The 23,353-nt window shown below is 42.0% G+C and overlaps 1 protein-coding gene across 1 annotated transcript; it reads left to right on the top strand.

Annotated features, from left to right (window-relative positions):
- Positions 1-8,461: 8,461 nt before the first annotated feature.
- Positions 8,462-22,158, top strand: LOC103367899 (C1q-related factor-like). The gene is made up of 2 exons (XM_008296084.1): positions 8,462-9,070; positions 21,979-22,158. The coding sequence occupies exons 1-2, from the start codon at positions 8,462-8,464 to the stop codon at positions 22,156-22,158; spliced, it is 789 nt and encodes a 262-aa protein (XP_008294306.1).
- Positions 22,159-23,353: the final 1,195 nt, after the last annotated feature.

Raw genomic sequence — 23,353 nt, forward strand, 5'->3', positions numbered from 1 at the left:
ACTAATAAATGATTAAACCTCAAGCATTTAAAGCATCTTATGGTGTACCATTTGTGCTTTTCCTACACACCCCCACTAAATCACAAGATAATAAATGCACAGAACATGGGACATTTAACACCTCAAACCTAACACTCTTTATCTCCTCCTATCATCTTACTTGTAGGGAATTTGTCTATTCCAGTCCACAGATGCATGATTGTCTTCCCTCTGGACGGAATATTCCTTTGTGGGGGTTTTTTTCTGCTGCAGCCCTGCCATGCTGGGAGCAAGACCAGACCACAGAGAGTCTTTGCTGGACTCCAGCTGAGGATTTGACAGACTCTTGTCTTCAGTGCCTGGATGAAGGAAACCACCCTGGGACGTCCCCTGGGTCGGACAAGAAGAAGGAAAACAAACAGAGAGAAGGAGAGTAACACAAAAAGAATCGTCATTTATCTCCACCAAATATCGCTCAAAGAAAGAAGCAATTGCAACACTTAAATACAAATTCAACAAGTTCTTCAATTTGTTTGGTCACGGCTTATCAGAATCAAAGTGAAATGTTGAATTTACTCTGTGATCAGAGATTGAATTCACATTCTCAAGGTTAGGTTAACAATCATTTGTGGATTCCTGTGTTTACCACATTTTACACACGTTAATTTGAAAGATTTACATACACAACTAAAACCAAAGCACTAGTAATGCCTGACAGATGTTACCACCTGACAGATTTCAGACCACCCACTGGTCAACATATGACCCACACTCATCACTTGTCAACAGACACCCCATGCACAAAGATACACATAAACTTTGAAATTCATGACCTTGAAGCAGTAGGATGGATTTAGTCAGAGGAGGATTATTGATTCAAGGCTACTCTGTTCCACTCTTTACAAAGAAACAAATGACTCACTGAAAAATTCGAAGTAAAGGAAAAAAAATATATATTGGGACTTCATTACGTCTTGCCCCTTCACTTTTTTTTTTTCAGTGAAATATCTGTTTATTTACACTTCATAGTTTCCTGTATTTGTCCATTTAAAAGGTGAGTAAATCCATCACAGGCTGAATGCAATCTTGTGTGAAAAAAGTGCACAAAGAACGAACTGTGTAATACATTTTCAGACATGAAGTTGCTTTTCAAAGAGTAACATGGAATTCCGACAGTAATGCTGTAATGAGTAAGTGTAGTAGAATACTAGAGTGATCAGCTAATTGTTTTGTCTATAAAACATCAGACCAGTACTCAAAAACTTTAAAATATTGGATTTACCATAAGGTGAGACAAGGAAAATCTGCAAGTTTTCAAGTTTTATAACAGGGACTCATCAAATGTTCGGTCACTTTTGCTTAGAAAATGGCTTAAACAACCGAAGGACTATAAAATTGGTAATTAGAATCAGTAAATTTATAGTAAAGGTAACCATTGCTGCTCTGATGAATAGTTCAAAACTCGGATACTGTAAACGTAATGTGTCTTAAGCATATAGAATTGTGACCTTTCTTGTAAGGCGGGATTCAAATCAGATGCTAGTGGCAGCAGAAAGCAGAGAGGAGAGTGATGTGAAGTGTTTAGCGAGGGGATGAGTTTTCAGTTCATGCTGTGAGTGACGCTTCAGTCCTGGCCGAGGTGGAAAGGTCATCCCATCATTTGGGAGCCTGGAGGGAGAGGAGTCAAGACGGAGTGAAAGCATAACCAGCTCTCTGCAGGCAAGGCAGACTGAGGGAACGCGTACATGAATCACACACACACACACACACACACATAATACACCACATTACCACATTCATTATGATACCTGGGTACAATAGCCAGCCCTTCAGCAGTGTCAGTCAAAGAGCAAGTCTGCAATTTCTCACTTCTCTTCATTATATGGACCGGAAGACCAAGAGTTAAACAACAGTTTCCCTGGAGCTCTGCTGCTCAGTCAAGGACAAACTGGAATTACGTCCTCGCGGTTGTATGCCTTCACCGAGCAGTCAAGTTGCGGTTTACATCCATGTCTGTCCAGGCTCACATAATACATAAAGTGAAGAGACGTCTTCAAGCTGACAGCACAGCAGATCTACGCAATCAACAAAGTTTAAAGTTGGGCGACCAAGATTAGTGTTACCAATTCACTATCCAAGCAAATGTGAAATACGGTCACAATTTCCCCTTCAGTTCCTGAGTTATGGTGTTGAATACAAGCTGGAAAAGTGGTTGTGCAGAACATAATGGTGCTGACGTGAAGTTTATCTTTGACATAAAATGTCACCACTTTGTCATTTTATCCTATTTAGACAGTTGTTTAAACCTTAGGCATATGATTTTTTGGATTATAGCAGTGACATTTCACTACTATAACTGAATTCCTTGAGTCCAAGTGAACATTTGTTTAAATTTCCTCAAGGTGTTAATACGATATCACATTCACAAAAACTGAAGGGTCAGAAGTAGATGTATTGATGGACAACCAAACAGAGACTAAAGATCAAGCCATGTGCAGCTACACTGAACATCTTCACTAAACTGTCTGTACAGTATCCTACTCTTGGCTAATGTGCATGTCTGTGCATTCAACTATTAAACATTAAACATTTCAGAATCTTGCATACAGAGCATGCAACTGTAATCAGCTAAGTGCAGTGAAGGGTGCATGCAATAAGGCTGATTTGACTTCCCATGTGACACAACACGCAAAGTGGTTACAGCATGTCATAATCGCTTTGGTATCAGAATTTCCTGTGCAAACACGAACGCCTCCCCCCCCAAACACAAAGAAGCACCAGACTGACTCGCCTCTTAGTGGATGAGCTCTGATTTGCAAAGTCAGAGTTATTATGTCTTGTAAAAATGCAATGCTGTCACATGCTTTGGTGAACAGAGCAGACGTCAGGCTTGATAGAACCATTGCTGCTGTAGTGAGGAGGAACACGTGGCCTAAGGGTATTTTGTGTGTGTGTGTGTGTGTGAGGGTGTGTGTGTGCGCGCGTTGCTCTTTTTCCTCTGGAGTCATGTCCTTCACTGTTTCTGCATTCACCTGGATATTCTGTGCATTATAGTGTGCGTCAGCAAGAAATCACTGAGGCAGAGAAGGCTTAAAGCAAATACATATTAATTTTCCCTACACATATATAAAACAACTCCTCCCCAGACTCAAAGATTACCCTCTTTCTCCCTTCTCTCTCTGTCATGAACAAAACAACACACACTTATTCCACAGACACTTTGCAGAAGCCGTGGGCAATTCCCCCCCGAACGCAGCCCTTTTTCCTTTCCTATTTTCTTTTAAATGCACAAATGCACCATCTCCCCTTCACTCACCATCTTCAATTTTGACTTCCTTTGCCTTGCCTTCTATATTTTGAAGCCCCCCACCCTCCCCACACCTCCTTCTCCAAACCACCGCGGGTGCCAAGCAGTCACAGCAGTGGCTTGATCCTGGCACTTATGAAAGGAGCTCTTTGATAAGCCTCGGCCAAAAGCAACACAAGGGAAGCAATCAGAAACACAAACTCAACGAGAGATGAGGCATCTACTGTGTTTGCTTGTGTGTTTTTGATGTTGTTTTGTTTCTTTGACCTGTTAAACTTTCCTCTTGAAAAAAAAAAAATCAAATCCTTGAAAGTCTTTTTCTTTTTTTTTTTTTTTTTACTCTTCCATGTTTTGTGGTTTTCCCTTGTGCACTTCTGAGACTCTTGGAAACACATTTGTTCTGCCTCTCCATCTCTTTGTAACCAGGGAGAACAACAAAGTGATTAAAAGCTTTTGAGGTGTGTTTGGATGTGGCTGATGTCTGGACACAGTGCTACTGAGGTTGTGGTTTCCTGTTCTTGCCATGTCCTCGCATCTGCTCGCTTATTGGATTTCATAAGCTTTCTCTCTCTCATCACAGTTTGATCAGCTGTACTGTGCAAAACCTGTCTGAGCTTTCCTTTAATGACGATATCCTGAAAAAGAAACACTCAGTACATTCAAAGAAAACCCCATTCTTGACATATTGCCATCAGTTGTCTTGTTTACAATGATATAATTAATTTAAACAAAGCTGCTTTGGTGTTACTCAGCAACTTTTCAAATAATCTTTTTCAGAATATGCAGGTTCTTCAGCTTTAACAAACCTTCACCAGTCTTTGGATTTTACAGTTTGGGATGTGCTCAAAACCTACAAAGACTTAACACCAAACTCTGCAGCTCAACATAGCACCAAGACCCAATGTCAGCTTAAAAGCTAATATGTCAATAAAACCTGTTTATGCTGCCCTCAAGTGGCCAAAAAGTCATTAGCCTTTAAAAATATAAATCGGTGACACATAAGAAGAAAAACTGACATAAAGTGTCTTAGTTAGGTGTTGAGCCACTGCATTGGCATTGATTCTACCAATCTCCAATTGAGCAAAATTCCTCCTTGAGATATTAAACCATTTGCTGTTTTGATGATGGTGGTGGAGAGCGCTATCGAAAAATTCATCTAAAATCTCCCAAAGACATTCAGTTGGGTTGAAATCTTGTCACTGCAAAGGCTATAGAGTCTGATTCACATTGTTTTAATGGATGGGGCATTGTGTCATCCCAGAAGATTAAGTAAGTAACTAAGTAGGAAGCAGTGAAATATGATAAATTACCAAAACCAAAAAAACATAAATCTCCCCAAAATCTAAAAGAATACCAATACAAATTCATTATCTATATATAAAATTTGTCCTCTTATTTATTTAAATTTTGAAACGTCTAGTTTGACTCCTTAGATGTACTATGCTGCTATAAGCTTGCCACTGGCGCTAACTTGAAGTGGTTTTGTCCTTCCCTTCCGCTATCCGCACGTTGCTGTTCTCGATGGGAAACAAACAACCTCCAAGCAGTAACCGAAGATACTGAAAATATAAAGTTTTGCAGAGGATTTGGATTGTACCAACCCTGCAAGTTTTATTTTTTTTTCCTGGCGAATTATCCATTTTAATTATGATGCTTGTCTGTCTGCATGCAAATCCACCACAACACTTCTACCTGCCAATGTTTTGAGGGAACACCAAAGCCATGTCCTTTGCTTAGCCCCGCCCATGACTACTGTGATTGGTTTGAAGAAATCCAAACGAGCCAGAGCATTTTTCCCACAATAGCAGCCAGACCATTCTGTTCAACTAAATGGGCCAACAAACGAGACTATGTAATGCCTAATCCCTAAAGACTGCTGTCCTTGTCACAATCATCCTGTTGAGGGCAGTAGACAGACAACATGCTGACATCCAGTGTTTTCACTGGTCACCAATAAGCGTCATTGGACAATAAGACATTGGTGCTTCATGCTGTCATTCCACTGAGCAGCACCACAACCAACCAGTAGGAGTTACTCGTGCATCAACACAGGAGGTGATAACTTCTATGTAGTTTTCCACCTGTCAACAATTCTGAACAGATTCAATAAAAAATAATAAAAAAATAACATGGAAATGCTCCATGACTGGGAATCAAGCCTTAACTCTTTGAGGTGATTGAGAGCTCTGATTTGCAAATCTTTCATTAAAAATAAAATCGACTAAATGCTCGTTTTTTTTCTACATTATGTTGATCTGTGTCATTCATACGCAGCTATTAGGATTTCAAAATGTGCTGTCACTTCCATTTAATTGTATCCCACTACATGAGCAGCAGTGACACTCATCGATTCTCTCCCTATATGCTGTCACTAATCATGCAAAACAAACTGATAGAAAGCTCAGCTGTTACAGCAGTAACTCCCCCGCCATGTTGTACTTCTTGCTCCCCTCTCTATTGCTTGCCTTTCCATCTTTCTCATCTCTCTTTCATCACTATAGCTCTCTGTTTGTCCTCTCTGGTGTACATTGATCTCAGTGGTTCGGAGATTTAGAGATTTGGGGCACAGTGATCTGACTGGCAGTTACAGCCGGCAGGTGTGAAGAGCAAACAATGGCCCCCTAAACAAACCCCAAAACCAATTTAGGGCTTGTGTGCTTCCTCATATAGGCAAACTCCGGGTCTGTTATGAGGAATAAAACAAAACAGGCAAATATGCATCGCATGGCCACCTGGTGTGCCAGTTATTTGGGTATGTCTCACACTCTCTGCTCAGTGATAAATTAGACAACCAACTGGTGATGCCATAAGTTTGCAACTGAAGTTTAATGATGATGAAGAGTCAGAAATGCAGAAAAATAACTGGTGATATGTCAAGTGCAGTGGTGACAAATAGTCAGGCATCCTGTGCATTGATCCATCTCAATCCGTCACAAGAGCTCAGTCCAGCTCTGGCACCAACTGTCTTATCTGAGCCAGAAATAGGCAACTATGACGTGCCTGCAAGAATCTGCAGATTTTTTACCAACCAATCATCACACTCACTGATTGAACTAATTAACACAGGTTTAAACAGATCAGTGGAATTTATCAGTGGAAACAAGTGAACAAAACTTCGAACTCCTGGTACCTGAAGGGAAAGAGACAAAACTTCATCCAAAAAACAAAAAGGGTGCACATCACACCAGAGGAAGAACACTGAATTACTACACCTACAAAGCATCCTGAGTCACTGAAACAGCCACAACTAAAATATGCAGCACAAACAGGACTAGATACTGACTTGTCAGAAATGATGGTAACAGACTGAACATAAAAGATCATTTAGATTCTGTGACTTTGAACTGCACATCACTGCATTGTGTATACTACAGTAGCCGTAGTCGCTTTGGTAATTCAAAGCCAAAGATATCAGTGTAAAAAAAAAAGCCCACCTTGGCTGATTTTACCATTGCCTCTGTGAGCCTGAGATTAATGTTTTTAGTTTTTTTTTTCCCCTCAATTGGCAGTTCGTTTTACCACGAATATGCTGAATTTACTCCAGCCGTCTTACGTATGTGCCCATTTTGTCTTCAGAGCCATATTAGACCAAAAACACTGTCTGCAAACAAAACACACGTTGTTTGCCATCTCTGTCGACTGCTTTCTTACTTTATCATTCATCACTCCAAGGGATGAAAATGTCAAACAAATGACATCACTGCTGCATATGGATTTTTTTTTCTCCCCAACCAGGACCCTTAATTTGATAAAAACTGTGAAATCGATACCTAAAAAAAGACACCAATAAGAAATGGTGTCAGCGCATTCAGGTGGAGAAACAGGCTTATTGACACGGGGGGGGGGAAAGGCAAATAGGGAGGAAAAATATAACAGCAGAGGCGTGTCAGTGTCAGTCACCCCCGACAGAAGGATAGCATGGCTGCCTTTACTCTTAAAAGCGGTTTTATGTGACCTGCAACAGAGATCTTTTTTTTTTTTTTTAAGTTTTCTTCTACATGTGTGGTTTTAGGTCTCATTCGTATGAACAGCTAATCAGTTGGCTCATGAGTTTGTACTTGGCATTAACTTTTGTAATTAGCACCTTTTTTTTTTTTTTTTTCCCTGAGAAGCTGCTAGCATTTCCTGGCATTGCAGATTTAAGTGTTGTCTAGTGTCTGTGCACATATATGCATGAATCTTTAGAACCCACCTCCAGGAAATGAAAAAAGAAAGATTGTCTTTCCACAGCTCCATCTTTATTTTTAGAGGCTGGATGCTGATGAGAGAGAGGAGAAAGCAAGGGAGTGAGAAACAACATCAGAAGTGGGGGGGGGAAAGGAGGGAGAGTGAGAAGAGGAAGGAAAGAGGGGGTCTCGAGAAGAAAAGGGGGAGAGAGAGAGAGCAAGGTGGTCAGGAGGGTCGAGCTGGTTCCTCTGTGGTTCAGGAGAGTGGTCGAAAACGAAATGCAATGTGATGAGAGTCCTTCCTCTGAGTGAGAGAGGGAAGGGGGACGTAACCACACAAACCTCTCACTCGATGGGGGAGCAGAGGGGGAGGAAGGGAAGGGAAGGGAGGGGAGGGGAGGGGGCTCCGCTGCTGCTGCCGCCGTATAAAAAGCCAAGCCTGAGAATCCGGCACCACAAACTCACCACACATACACACACACACACACACACACACACACAGATCCAGTGGCTGCTCTGTATCTCTCACACTCACCCACTCTCATCATTCTCTCTCTCCCTCCCTCTCTCTCTCTCCCTCTCTCTCTCTCTCTCTCTCTCTGTCTTGCTCTCTCTGTCTCTCACTCCATTCCTCTGGGCTCTGCATCCTTCTTGCTTCTTCTTCTCACAAGTCAGACTGTGTTTGTAAGTACGCGCTGAATGTCTCCCCGTGTGTGCTTGGGTTTTCCATTGGTCTTTTTTGTATGTGTGAGTGACTGCTTGCCTACTTCAGTGTGACTGAGTGGAGCAGTGAGGTGTATCAAGTGTATGTGGGTCTCTGTCTCACCCTCACACGCTCGCCGCTCCTCCTGCAACTCTACTTGGGATCTCTGGGTCCCTTTCCTCGGTGACAGGCTCCCCACACCAAGCAGTCACCATTTCCGCCCCCGGGAGACCCACGCTGGCAGCGCAGCCCCTTCCCCGACTCAGCATCGGGAGGAAGACCCTGGTGGCGGCTGCCGTAGGGGTTATGCTGGTCCTGGTGCTGGTGGTGCTCATCCCCGTGCTCGTCAGCTCCGTGGGTACAGATGCCAGCCACTACGAGATGCTGGGCACCTGTCGTATGGTGTGCGACCCCTACCTGAACAAGGGCACTCCAGCCAGCAGCACGAGCTCCACAGGTCTTCAGGCTGAGGCAGAGGCGCTGAGTGACCACAGCAACGTGCTTCCACCCTCCACCTTACTGCAGGGCCCACAGGGGAAGCCTGGCAGGCCAGGCAAGCCCGGACCACCCGGACCTCCAGGGGAACCGGGGCCACCAGGACCAGCTGGGCCTCCTGGTGACAGAGGGGATCAAGGAAGGACTGGGATTTTGGGTCTGGGGGGTAACGGAGCTATCAGCACGGCCACCTACAGCACGGTGCCTCGGGTGGCCTTCTATGCAGGGCTTAAAAACCCCCACGAAGGCTACGAGATCCTCAAGTTTGACGACGTGGTCACCAACCTGGGCAACAACTATGATGGCATTTCGGGCAAGTTCATCTGCAGCATACCGGGTACATACTTCTTCATCTACCATGTGCTGATGAGAGGAGGGGATGGAACCAGTATGTGGGCAGACCTCTGCAAGAACGGCCAGGTTAGTGCTTTGAAACTTTTCCTGAGTTTCCCTTCTTCAGTGTGAGCATACCTGAGTCCTCTGATGCTCACTCTCTTCTTCTTCGTTTTCTCTGTAGCTTTCTTGCTGAAAAATCCATGCATTGATGGTTTTACTTTTACATTTTACGCACATATTATGTGCCTATGCTTGTTGCACAAAGCTGTGCATTTCTATATTTTTTTTTTGTAGATCTTCTTTTATCTGGTCGTTGGTCTTTTAAGTTGTATTCCGGTTGTTGCGGTAATTGTCGGAGCATGTGATGCAAGACAAATATCCGTGCGAGCCGATAAAAGTGTTATCTTATCTCACCAATAAATCCTTCAAATATAAAGTGACATTGTGAGGAAAGCTCGGCATCTGCCGTCCGCCTCCAGAGCCCAGAGCGCACAGCTGTGGCACACACCGCGCCTGGAGATAAAGATGTGTTGACTGGTTGCAAGCGGCGTCCCCTCTTCGCATGATGCGTCCTGACATTGCTGCGCCCCGCGTTTCGCGACCAAAGGACGGTCACAGTGTGTGCTCAGCGTGGAGGAATAGTGCGAGCTGGGCTTTTTTTTTTTTTCTCCTCCACTTTTACGCAGCAAAATTTGGAAAGCGATCCGGTTTTTCTGTCCAATTGAGGGGAATTAGATGGTAGTTTGAGAGCATTTATGGTATTTCAGAGTGGAAAAGCTGGACTGGTGATGGGAATTAAATAGTAGGAGTTGGAAGTGCTTTTATTCTGCGAGAAGAAATGTTAGAAAGAAGCGGTCGCCTGGCATTTACTTTTATTTTATCAGTGCCAGTGTTTAAGCAGTAATTTTACTTTATTTGCTGACTTGTCAGACAATAATATTACTATAATAAAATAAAAAAAAATATTGTCATTATGAGGTCAGTGGATAAAATTCTGTCACAAATAACTTTTAGACTTTGTTACCCGGTGTGCGTAAAGCGACAAAAGAAAAAGATTTCACCCACAGTGCTGAGTAGATATCTGTGCAAGCTTACCGGAGACCGTTGCCTTTCCGCCGCTGCATCCATCCGCCTTTACAGCCGTGTTAAATGCATTACGACGTCTTTGTAATCTACTCTCGGCGTCCCTGATGCATCATTTTAATGGGGCTCTAATATTTTTGTGCGCCCCGGAGGGTCTCCTCAGGTCGGTAATGCGTGGCACTAGTTCAGACTTCCGACCAGCCGTCTGTCTTCAAAGTGGCTCCGAAAACCGCTTTGGCTGTCAAAAGATAGATGTGACAGTTATTGCCGATATTGTTTTCCCTTGTTTATCAGGCTGCAAGTGTGTCCATTTGTGACCAGGATCGTGACAAAAAAAAAGAGAAAAAGGGGAATATTTACAGTGCAAGAAAAGAAATCTGTTATTTGGAATGCATAAATTGCCACACTTTATCCGGCACAACTAATTTAAGTAAAGTTAACTAATTTAAACACACATTTAAAAGTCTGTATTGATGTATGATAAGAAATCAGGAGAAAGTAAAAGTTAGTAGGTTGCATGCATTGCACATTCCACATTGTCATAGTTCTGGATGCTTCACAGGCTCAGGTGCACTTTTTTTTTTCTTGCCACTATTAATGCACAAACTGAATTACACTTACCTATCTTGAGAAATGCTGTGACAGACATTTTTATCTTTTACTACACAAAATATGCCAGATCACACTCACCACAAGTCACATGTGCTATGATATTTATATACATTTAGAGTTCCTGATTCACAGAAAGTCCAGCAATGAGATAAATCACAAATATCAGTTCAAAACCAAGCAACCTGATCCTCCAACTGTTTTGTGACATCATGGTCCAGCGGTCTCACTGACCTGTTTAATATCTGCTGCGTGTGGAATAATTTTAGTTCTTCCATTTTTGGAGTTTTTAAATGTCTTTGGTCGAGTGAAAAATTTAGAAATGTCATGTAAACGAATGAACTGAGCGCCAACATGAGAACCTGTTTAAGTGCTGAGACCATGATATGTGCACAATAAAAAAACATTTGGCACCAGCTTCGTGGTATGAACCTGCAGTCCCTCCATGGCAGCTATAGAGGTTAGTTCATGTGCCCTCACTGAGTTCACACCCAGCAGAAAAAGAGAGTTACAGCAATCACCTTCTATATATAATGTCTCACTCAACAGTAATGTTTATGGGTGGGTGTAAAAGCATTGATATATAATAGGGGAAGAAGAACATATGTTCCTATAAAACGCCTTCTGTTCCCGCTTCATTGTGCTCCCAAGAGGAGGGTGTGGAGGTACTTAAGTTAGACGCACACAGTGTGCATCTCTAGAGACCTGAGTAATGTTTATAAAGTGGTAACTGCTTCTCTTTCTGTCTTCCTCTGTCCTATGCATTACTTATGCATAACTGTGCATAAGCACTCGTGCTGTTTATTAGGTTGTGTGCTTGGCTGATGGAGAAGGCCCCAGAGCCTTAGTCTGTGTAAATGACTGTGAATGGTTATAAATGTTGGGCTAACTTATGCTACATCGCTGATGAAGTGTTGAGAGTCTAACCGAAACTCCTATAGTCACACTGGTGCTTTACTCAGCTCATTAAGGCTGCAAAAAGCTACACCGTGAGTTGGGGCAGGGGGAGACCAGGGAATTGCAGACAATAGTAGTATTTTATCATCTTTTGACTATAGAGAAGTGGTGAGTTTCCAGGCTTTGCAGTGTTGTTTCACTTCAACATGGGCTCCTCCCACTCCAGGGGTTCTTTAAAGCTGTGTCCAACACTGGCGTCCATAGGTCACTTTACTTCTTCTTCATTTCTTCCACTTCCTCTTTTCTCTTGGCAGAGTGCAACTCAAGAATGCAAACGCTGTCCCCAGAACTTTGACATTTTTCGAGCTAGACCAAAAAAAAAAAGCAAAAAAAAAAAGTGAGCTTCCTGGAAAACAAACAAACAAGGAATCTATTTTCAGCGCAGCACACTTTATCCGCTTTCCAACTCCCTCTCCTCACACTTCTCTGGCTTCTTCACTGCGGGCTCTTTTGACTCCTGTGCCAAATATTCCAACCAATCCTAAACTAACTCCAATAAATCAATGCTCCGCTATAACCTGACTTGCACGCATCCGGAGAGACGTGAGCGACAATGGAGACAAATTTAATGGACACAACAGAAGGTGGCGAGAAAGAAAAGGGGACAGAAAAGACATAGTTATTGTGCTATTGTGCCATCGAGTCTATTTAATTGTAATTAAAAAGCTTGAACCAGATCCAGGATGTGTTTGCGCTTCTCCTCTCCGTTCCCTTCTTAATATTGTTATTAATCCGCAAAACCGTTTCAGAGTTAATTAAAAGCAATGACTTCAGCGTCAGTCTCTCAAGAGGACCATAGTGAATAATCACTCTGTCTCCTCCTTTAATAAGCTTCAACGTCCTTCGTGCACATGGCTCTTCCCTAGCAATTACCGCTGCAGTCTCCTCCTTACATACACACACATTCACACATGCTCACACACACGCGCCGGTTTGCCACCTCCCCCCCCCCCCCACCCCCCCACCTCCCTCCTTCCTAACCTACTGCCTCAACCCACCCCAACTGTGCACTGCCCTCCATCTCTCCTCTATGTCTGGTCTACAGAAGCTTACTTTTCTAAAAGGAGCAGAAAGTTTTCATCTTAAAAGGAAAAACTTCTTTGAAAAAAAAAAAAAAAAAAAGAGAGAATCCGGATTACGGTATCACAGAATTGATTTGCTAACACACAATGCCATCAATATTCTTCATTGCTCTCAAGTGATGCATTGCACTGTAGCAGAATAAGTTAAGTTGTGCCATCCTTTTCTCATTTTTTCTTTCTTTCTTTTTTTTTGCATCTAAGCTCACCTCACCTGTGAGAAAAGTGACTTACTGAGTCACGTGTCATTTCCCTGTCAAACCATTTGCCTCAGTCCATCTCTGCTCATTCAGACACCTCCAGATAGGGAGGGGAAGGTCTTCAGCTTTGATACACATAAGCATAAGACTGTTTATCCTGTTGCTGTGTATCCAGGTGAAACCCACGCATTGTGTTTAGCATCTGGTGTCAATCCCAACATTAAACACGGGAGCTGAGCCATCTGGAGAGGGTCTGCTCTGTTTGATGTGATTATTGACAAAGAGAGATGCGATTTTTTTTCTTCTTCTTTTTTTTTTTTTATCCGACAGGGTAAGACGAGATTGATTTTTAGCTTTTTTTAAAAAAATCTGCAACGTCAAAGAAAAACGTGAGTGACCACTGCATGCATCCTTGTGCGTTATCTACAGACAGATACAGCAATACTTAGACTTGATTGATTTTAACATTCTGGTAATGTTCAGACCTGCTATTCTTCATCGTGGTCCGACTTCAGCACTGAGAGGCCTCTGTGTGTTGGCTTGGTGTAACAGAGAGACTCTGTCTGAAATGGACAGGCAGGGTTTGAGAGAGCCACCCTCAGTCCCTCAGCCTCTTCGCCTGCGGTATTGATCCCCTTATGTGTGTGCGTATGTGTATGTGTGCATGTATGCGTGTCTCTTTCCTTCTTCTGACAGACCTGTTTCTTTCTATGTGATGTATATCATGGCACTTCTTCTATAATCAGCCTGAGAGGTAGTGGAGGCGGACCTTTGGCCTTGATCTGCTGTGTAATTGGACATTGGATTTGACACTCTGCCGAGTGGAACATTAGAGCTGGCCTAATTAGGTGCGAGGGCTATTAAATGAAGATTGGCCCACGTTGTTAGGAAATACCACACAGATTGGAAATGTCAAGATGACATCGGGCTGTCATCTGCAAGCGCGGAGAAGAAAATCTATCATTTATTGGTGAAGTTTCAAAACTTGTTTGAAAACTGCCCACCACTTGTCTGTAATAATTCAATTACTTTTCAAACATTTCACATTGAGCTCCTCACACAGAAAGCCATTACGGCTCAGCAGTGCACACACTCCCCACGCTAGCATCTCAGATTAAGCAGCTCATGAAATACTGCTAATGTCTAACGTCTCATGTACTGAGAGACCGAAAAACATACGGTCTAAAATAGGTTATGGAGCGTCTCCTGTGGCTGGCTGACTCAAGGATTCTATGGTGTTGACTCACAAGGCTTCTTCATTATAATGAGGGCCATATGGGAGATAGACAAGTGCCCCTGGCCCTCTTATGCAAACATCTCTCTCTCTGTCTCTCCCCACGCCCCTGACATTTAGACGTCCCCCGAATTCAGTCTTCAGTGATACCCACAATTATCCTCTCCCTCTTCACAGGAAAGCAGCAAGTCACTGGCTTCAAATGAGTCACTGTCTACATAACTCAGTGTGCTTAACACCTTCTGCCCCACGAATATGGGTAAAATATCAACAATCACCCAGCGAGAGAGGATGAATCGGCTACTATATGAAAAAAAATGTGTCATAACAACCCTTACAGTCTCCCTCTCTTCCAGCACTTATACAGAAACCCACTTTGCCTCATTTCTAATGGATTCTTTTTAGGTAAGAAAAAGGGAGAGTCTTAGTGCCTCAAGGCTTACTAGCAAGTGGATAAAAAAAACAGCCTGTGTGTGAACAAAGGTTGAAATTTTTGCAGTAAAGGTGTCTTTTCAGACAGCGCTATGAGCAATGATTGTGTTTTTTGGTGTTGGTGCTGGAGGCAGACAGTGCTGTGTATTTCAGTAATTAACTGAGCGTGATGAGTCAGACACAAGAAAGAAAAGAGTGGCTGGACTGCAGGTCAAAGTTGATGCCTCTTTTTTTCCCCCCCCAAAAAAACTGTTTCATCTGAGCAGTGGCTCTTTCAGGAGAATCTGTCTTGGATTCATCCTCTTTGTCACCGCCTCTGAGCTGCGATCCTGATATCCGGGCCCTTGAAAGGTTTCTACAGTATTTGGATCCAGCATTAGCGATACGTGTTCCAAACTAATGAACTACCGCCCGACACCAAACTCACTTTTAGCATTACCGTAAGCAATTTCACAAACAGCGAGAGGTTTGTGCAGAAAAGCCAACGAGTTTCAAAGCAGGTTGAGCAGGTACAAAGAGAACAGCTGGTGAAATTAATTCAGGAGACCTTTTTCTACTCTCGTCTGACAGATGGCAAATCTCCTGTTACCATTTCATTTCTCTTATCATGTTTAGGTTCCTCCAACAAATGAACCTATAACACATGGCGCTCTTGACGCTATGATTCTCTTGCAACTTGACGTAGTTTCCTGTTCTCATTATTTCGGTAAAAAGTGCACCCCGTGTGTGTGTGTGTGTGTGTGTGTGTAGACAGAAATGCATATGGATGTCTGTGCATGTCTGTGCCACTTTGTCACTGTGCGCGTTTGTATGTGTGTTGCAGTGAAATGTTGGATCAAGCTCAATAGCAGTGGCAAGCCATCTAAGCTGCCATTAAGCATGCGGTTCACGGCTGGAATGTTCAAACACAATTAGACGGCAGTACACTTTGATTTAAAAAGGACCAATAGACTCGTTGATCCAAAATGGAGGCTCAACATCAAGTCAACAAATCCCCGTCAGAAAAGCCACAAGACATGTCCTTGTCACAGTGACAAAGCCTCTTGTAAGATCACTGTCCCAGTGAGACGTTTCAGGCTCCTCCTGCGGCAGACACAACAGATAAAACATAAAATTGTCATGATTTTCATGAACAGAATTTTAATAGGGGTTTTATAATTAAAGCTATCCAGCCAACCATACAATACTGCACGGTGCAGCTGCTGAATGAAAATAGTGTAAAATGCTTTTTCAATAAAAGGCTGATTGTAAAAGAAGTCCCATGTGACTCCGGAAGAGTGACAGTCTTCAGTAATGTGCTATAAATGCCTCTTTGATGCATATTCTTCCTATAAATGTTGTCATTATTGATTAACTGCAATGTTCATTTTCACTGTAACACAGTGCACAAGTAAAGGGAAGTTGCACTTCACTGTTACAGGCTTGCATTATCTATTAAGCCAAAGCACAGCCTTGGATTTTCTGTCTTCACTCAGAATAATATTCAATCAAAGCCATCATGTTGACGATATGACGGATGCAATCACGCACGAGCAGCCACAAGGAAGACAGCATCGCCTGACACCTCATTTACCATCGCTGGAGCCGGCGCTTACGGCCTCATGCTTTGTTTGTCTTGTCAAAGTTCCTTTACATATTCTGTGTCAAGGTCACGCACTGCCAGTTGGCTGTTTGTCCTGCTCCTCTCTGGCTATACATCTGCCATACATTGCATTTGAACCTCTGTCCTCTAACAAGTACTCAATGTGCAGAGAAGGAAAAAAAAAAAAAAGCTCCATGAAGAGCTCCCTGATCATTATTTCAAAAATAGTAAGAGGTTTTATTCATTCGTGCTTATCATTGAAAGCATAACGAAGACTGCGGCAGTTAGTCTCAGAAGGGGATAAAGAACCATTAGAGCAGGGAAACAAAACAAAACAAAAATATCACTGTAGAGGAAGGAATTCTGGATTTTAGGGAAATTGCACTTTTACCAGGGCTTTGCTCATTCCGTCTCTGCCGAAGGAAAATGTTAAACTTGTACTGTCCCGCTTCTCCTCCACCAAACTGCATAAATTACAAACTGGAAGACTTCTTAATTCTAGCCACTTAAAGAGTAAATGAAGAGAATAACTTAACTATATTACACATCTGTGACATTGCCAGAGGCTCCCTGGTTCCGTGTGACTACCTGCAAAGCAAATATTTTGATAAAGTTTCATTAAAATCCCAACTGACAAATCCTCCAGAGCCATCATCACCTGCTTCCCCCTACAACCCAAGGCAGTAACCCTCTAATAAGATGGTGTTGACTTTGCACGCTCATGGCACATCATATTATATTAATATGCACTGGACGCTGGCATCTCAGAATCAGAGCAGGAGGCTTTGTTTGCACATCGATATGAGGTATGCTAGATTTAATCAGGAGGGTAAACAATAGAAAAAAAAAAAAAGTACAATATTCCATATATTACTCCTGCATCTTAAAACCTCTCCTCAGTATTTCATTATCCAGATTAGCCTTTACAGCACTTGCGCGTTTCACAACAACATGACAGCTCTTGCATACCGTCCGGGGCATGTTGTCAAAAAGTTTGAGAATCCCTCCAAGTCTTCCCCTTTTGACCCTCAACTGTCTCACTTGTTAATTATGAAGAAGAAAGTACACCTGTGCCAAGAGATTTATAGTGATCTGGTTCTTTATGCAGTCTGAGGAAAGCTGCAGGACAGAGATTTTCACTGTAAATAAATGATTGCAATTTTTAAAGTGTGCGGTTTTCTTTAAAATTCATCTGACTCACTATAAAAGTTCTGTATGTGCCCTTTCTTCATTATTTTTTTCTAACAAAGCAGCTATTTTTCCCCCCCATTATTGACAGTAATACCTTTAAGAAGGCTGAAGAAGCGTCAACCTTGCCCCTCTCCGCTTCATAACTCAATACAGTAAGGTGAAGGCGATGCAGCTGTCTCTTTCAGGATCACTTTGAGCACCGAGCATCTGATGGGTTATAGAGGATTTAACAAAAAATCCTGAATGCAAGAATATTGGTCTATGCGTAAATTCTGATTTGAAGGAGGGGAAAAAAGTACAGCCACAAGCAAGCACCCTTCAGCATTTTAATATGTCGAAAATTACTGCGTGACCCGAGAAAATCAGTGTCATACGTGTGAACATCAGTCCACAAAACAGCGCTTCTAACTGCGGCATCACAAGAAGCACGTGGCAGCACTTATAATGTTATTTCCGAGGGATTTTAGCAGAAATGTTGCCCCACCTTGGATAAGGTGTAAGAGATGGAGTGTTAACAACCTGATGTAGCACTCGCCAAGCCTGACTTAGCCAGACTGAAAATATAGTGTCACAAATATGGCACTGTACCACTCAAATGCTTTTTAGAGTAGTTGTTCAAGAAAGGCTCTGTGTTTGAATTCATGACCCATTGCATCCTCTTGTGTAAGTCTGTCTGTTTGTCATTATGTAGCTCAGGAGAGAAGCACTTAAGACTCTCATATGCTTCTCTTACAAAATCTTCTGGTTTCTATCCGAGGCTTGTGAGTCTTGTGGCGTTTTACAACTTGAAAATATGCAATTTTAAAGAAATAATTTTATAAGAACAAGAAATAACTTCGTCCACGTTACCATGTTACAGCAAGTCGAACTACAGGATATTGGGTTCATGAAAGCTTTACAATTGCTATTTTAATAAGACTTTTGCACGCCTCTGCACATCCTCTGCACACTTTCATGTTTCCAACTGCAGGATTTCAAAAATCAACAGAAAATGAGCTGAGTTTAGCATTGATAGAGATGACTATTATGGCAGAGAAGACAATAGAAGAACATCTCTTAACAGAATCAGGCAGAACCAAATGAAACACAAAAACAAAAGCCTGGATGATTTCAGTGAATCTATAAATCACTGATTTAAATTGCACAAAAATATATTATGTATCATTTGAATATTTTTCAATGTCAACAGAACCGGTTTCAGACTGCCCGTTAGATTTGGCAGCAGCGATTCTTTCCGTGCAGGAGATCTCTGTCAGTAGCTGGCCTGTCCTCGCGTTCGTCAATATCCCTGTTGTGCATGCTCCTTAAACAGACAAGTAATTATTGGGCATTCTCTATGACGCCTGTTGGGTCAGCTTGTCGACACCTGCTCGAAAAGCCTCAATTTAAAGCTGTGTGGACAAACACTGAGCTGAGCGCCAGAATGGACTTTAGAGACCCCATAATGAGCCACAAGAAAACACTTCAAATGCACATAAACTATTGATTTTGATTCAACCCTACTGACCAGACTAAGTGACTAATAGGCTTATTTAACCACCAGCTACTTTAAAGGATGTACAGTGCTTTCTTTTTTTTCCATCTCTAGAGAAAATAATGATTTTCTTGCTCGATTCTATTCAATTGAAGTTACAAATGATGTGGTTCTCCTTGTTAGTAATTGTTTAATAGCAGTGAGAAACAACACAAACTGTAAGTGGAAGCTGGCATATTTTTTTTGTTCTTTTGCATTGTTCAGCAACCAGCACCACGGACCTGAAGCGGCTATGACTGATATTTTTATAATAACAGTGTATCTAATGGCAATGTGAGAACAATAAAAGGAATCACTAACAGAGAAGTCTGACCTGAATCTATAGGCTCCCTCTGCTTTGGGGACATTTATAGCGAGCTTCAGCGCATTGTTTAGCTGTCTGGCCACAACTTTATTGTTTTGGTTCACCCTCACTGCTTTCATTGTGTCGTTTCCAGCAGCATTCTCAGTGCAACAGCCCTAAAAAACCTACTGTACACAACTGACTCAGCACAATTAGCAACTTGCTGGTGACCATAGCGGAGCATTTGCCTACTACAAAGCCAGATATTTCCCTAAGGAGTTTGTACAGACCAAAAACAGTGACAAAAGAGAGTGAATTTAGGACACGCATTTATCAGGTGACCAGAAACAAGGACTCAGCATGAATGATAATGTTGCTCCATAACTGCAAGAAGTGTAAATGAAGAAACGTTATAAAACAAGTTTGCCTGTATTAACTTAAATGTTGTGTTCATAGGTTGCTTCTGTTGCAGGCAAAAGTGGCCAAAGTGGCAAATTTGCAATGAAAATTAAGTTAACGCTTAGTTCTAAATCCTTTACAGTCAATTACTATTGGCAGTTTATGGCCCACAGACATTAGCTGACACTGGTGATGCTCTGCCAGGTCTTCATTCATTCTAGCTTCTTGCTTGCTTCAGGAGCTTTTTGCCTTAAGTCCATTTAGCATATGATATTGATGTTAAGCTGGACTGATATCAAGTGACCTAAGACGCAAAATTCCCCTGGTTGACTGTATCTGTAAGTTAGGATCACAGTCCTACTGCTCTGTCCTAAATTTGGTGGATTAAGAAGAGCAATAAGTCTGCCCTCATTACAAAAATGAATACCCTCTTTAGAGCTTGAACTCTAAAAAATCTGCACATCAGATTTTTAGAAGTATTACTATATATGTTAGAAGTTGCATGAAGCTTAATGCAGCTCTAGAAGGGCTGTACAAATTCTCTTCAAGTCATGTCCCTTGAGCAGTATTACTTGGAGCAATGAAGTTTGAAACTAAAATATCTGGAGGTGTAGAGTTAAAGAAGTGACTTTGAGAGACCTCTGTAGCCCACTCCTCATCCGCCTGGAGCTTGTAGCTCGAGGTTATATTAGACGCTACTCGTGTAACATCTTCAGCTGAATTGTAGATTGCTGAGTGCACTGTGGGAACCGTAAGTGTCAGAGTTTGACAAGGGAGAACCCCGTCAAATGAAAAGTACCTCTACTTTACTGTATTGATTAAAACAAAACAAAAAAAAAAGCCCACAATGAGACTTTATCAATTTAAAATCTAGTGATAACTGCATGTCACGTCCTGAAATAGAGAGATCAGAGTGTAAGGCTTAAGATAGTAACTGTTGTTGACCTTGACTTTTTGCTTACTCACTGTATTTTTAATTGTAAAAAAGAGGAAAAAAAGTTTTAGTAGTCACTTATAATCTGCCGCTGTGTTAGTATCACTCTGTGCCACACACACACACACACACACACGCATGAAACACAGCTATAATTTCAGGACTCATGAGGCGCCGCTGCTACACTTTCCAGCATGTTTGTGGTACGAGTCTTAATTACCGGGGACAGGTTATTTAGAAACTGCTCCAAATGTCCTGTAGTCAGACTGGCAGATCACACATGCATGCACATACAAGTACACACAGTCAGACAAAGGCAAACAAAGAGATAAAAATTCCTCCTTTTCTCTCCTATATTATGCACACTCATTCCAGTCATTCTCATCACTTACTGCTCTGTTATCAGATATTTCTGCTTATATTCACTTCATGTTTTATGTTCTAAGTAATTTGATTCACGACAAGAAGCCCCCAGTGTAAGGGCCCGTTGTTGAGTTTCTGAGACTTTTTCTTTCCGTGGACCTTTTGTTCCAAGGTGGAGTGTTGGGTCTTCTGTGAAAGACCACTGGCTTGATTGAAACCATAAATCTGCTTGACAGAAAGACCTGAGGTTTGACTCAGCCTCTGGTTGGTCCTGTAGGTTCAATATCAATATGAAGAAATATTTGTGCCATTTCGGTGTCCAATAAATCATTTGGCTTCAAAATGAAACACCTTGTGAGATCCCGTTTCTTTCTTTCTTTCTTTTTTTTACAATATTAAAACCAAGTCTTTATTTGAATATCGAATTGCTAAATGAGTAACAAACTTAGTTGCCCTATGGTGATAAAGCTGCACAATGACTCTTCTGCGTAGGAGCTGTTTTTTTTTTTAAAGCTCTCTTCTTGTTCCTCTTTGATTAACTCTGACAAGAAGTCATGACCTTTTAGAGTTTTAACATTTTTAATCTTTATTCTTTGTTTGGTGGTTAATTAAGAGAAAATCTCAAAACCTCGTCAATACAGCAAAAACAAAAAAAAAACAAAACAAAAAACTGGTGAACTTTAGACCATGGAAGAAGAAAGAGAATATTAGTTTTGGTGTAAATGCAAGTTGGGGCATTTATGAATATATTCACTCCTTCACTTTTTTGAAAGGAAAATTTAATCAAACTCTGACACATGTATCGTTGTGTGTGTGGTCATGTATATCTTGAGCTTGAAATATCTGACATCTAAACATTAATAAAATAAAGTAAGTTAAAGGAGTGTGCAACCTTGGTGGAGATACACGAGTGCTTTCAAGCTCAAAATGCTTTTAATTCAGATTTATAGTAATGGAAGCTGGTAACAGCGAATAGAGTCTCTGGTAGTAGTATAAAAGATTGACAACCTATTTTGAGCATTTCCAAGTGATTACAGTAAATGTTCTGATATTCACAGTAGTAAACCAGCTTTACTATTCTCTTACTTGTTTGTCTGCCCCTGTCTTTGCAGGTTCGTGCCAGTGCCATTGCCCAAGATGCCGACCAGAACTACGACTACGCCTCCAACAGCGTCATCCTCCATCTGGATGCGGGCGATGAGGTTTACATCAAACTGGACGGAGGCAAAGCCCATGGCGGCAACAACAACAAGTACAGCACCTTCTCTGGCTTCATCCTCTACGCAGACTGAGAACAGACAGACACAGAGACAGTCAGACAGGAAGAGACTCAAAGAAAGAGTTGTACGATGGGGGGGAGGGTGTGTGTTAAAAGCCGGAATGCTTTCTAGTTTTCCTAATTCTCTCCATCATCACGGACACCTCTGCTTCGTATCCATCAGCCAAGACATCCAGGTTCTGTAGCCGAGCCTGGATGCAAAGCTCCTGAGGACACACTGAGAGGGGCTGGGCGGGGGGCATGGGAGGAGTGGGATGTTGGGCGGAGACGAGCCGGTTTCTCCGCACTCCTCGCCACGATGCCGACATGTCAGACGCTCCTCACTTTCAGTGTCTCTCCTCTTCAGCCCTGCTCCATTGCACAGAAATATCAACAAAAATGAAAAACCCTGCAGAAGTGGATGATCTCACTCTTCTCTCCACAGTGTCAGCAGTCAGCTGTACCGTCAGTGGACTGGATTGACTGAAACTTGTAGTGTTGTTCCGTGCAATTTTCCTTAGATTGTGTTTTTATTTTGTAGACATGCATAATATTCTACACAAATGAGATTTAAAAAAAAAAAGAATATATTTGTCCCTTGTGAAGATATCCTGTTTGACTGAAAGATGTTAATTGTGATGCAGTTCAGAGATCTTAAAGCTGGAAAAGAAATCTTTAAATCAAGACTTTAAGTATTTCATGGCAGTGGGTGTTTTTCTTCATCGCCGGGTACAGCAAGGTAACTATATATTGTTCATGTGGAGAATAACAATACATTCTGCACCTCCAATGTATCTGAAAAAGGAAACATCTTAAATAGACAATACCCTTTCTGCAAGTCACCTCACGTTATTTCTCACACTGTCACACAATGTCCTGCTGCTCTCTGGATTAGAGTTCAAATAATCTTTTTCAATGTTCTAGCTTAATGTAGATGCTCCACTCGGCACAACCAGCCATGTGACGAAGCAAATCTTCAGATTCAGAGGTTGAAGAGCGCTGATCCTCTCTTCTTCACTGCTGTGCCACCCTCCAAGCTTTCTTAGGCTGTTGGGAAAAAAAAAAAAGAAAAAAAAAAGTGGCTTCTGAAGCAAAGGTTGAGGGAGAGAAAAAGTCACAAACACGGCGAGGGAAGGAGTCAGAATTGAGAAAGATGGGGAGGTAAGGGAGGCGTTCAAGCACAGTAACAGTGAGTGGGCAATTTTTTATTTTTTTTTTTTGTTTCAGTG

This window comes from Stegastes partitus, unplaced genomic scaffold, assembly GCF_000690725.1.
Source record: "Stegastes partitus isolate 25-593 unplaced genomic scaffold, Stegastes_partitus-1.0.2 Scaffold1099, whole genome shotgun sequence".
Lineage (NCBI taxonomy): Eukaryota > Metazoa > Chordata > Actinopteri > Pomacentridae > Stegastes > Stegastes partitus.

Coding starts and splice junctions, on each gene's coding strand:
- LOC103367899 (XM_008296084.1), top strand. CDS start 8,462: ATGCTGGTCCTGGTGCTGGTGGTGCTCATCCCCGTGCTCGTCAGCTCC. Junction 9,071..21,978: donor ACCTCTGCAAGAACGGCCAG/GTTAGTGCTTTG, acceptor CTGTCTTTGCAG/GTTCGTGCCAGTGCCATTGC.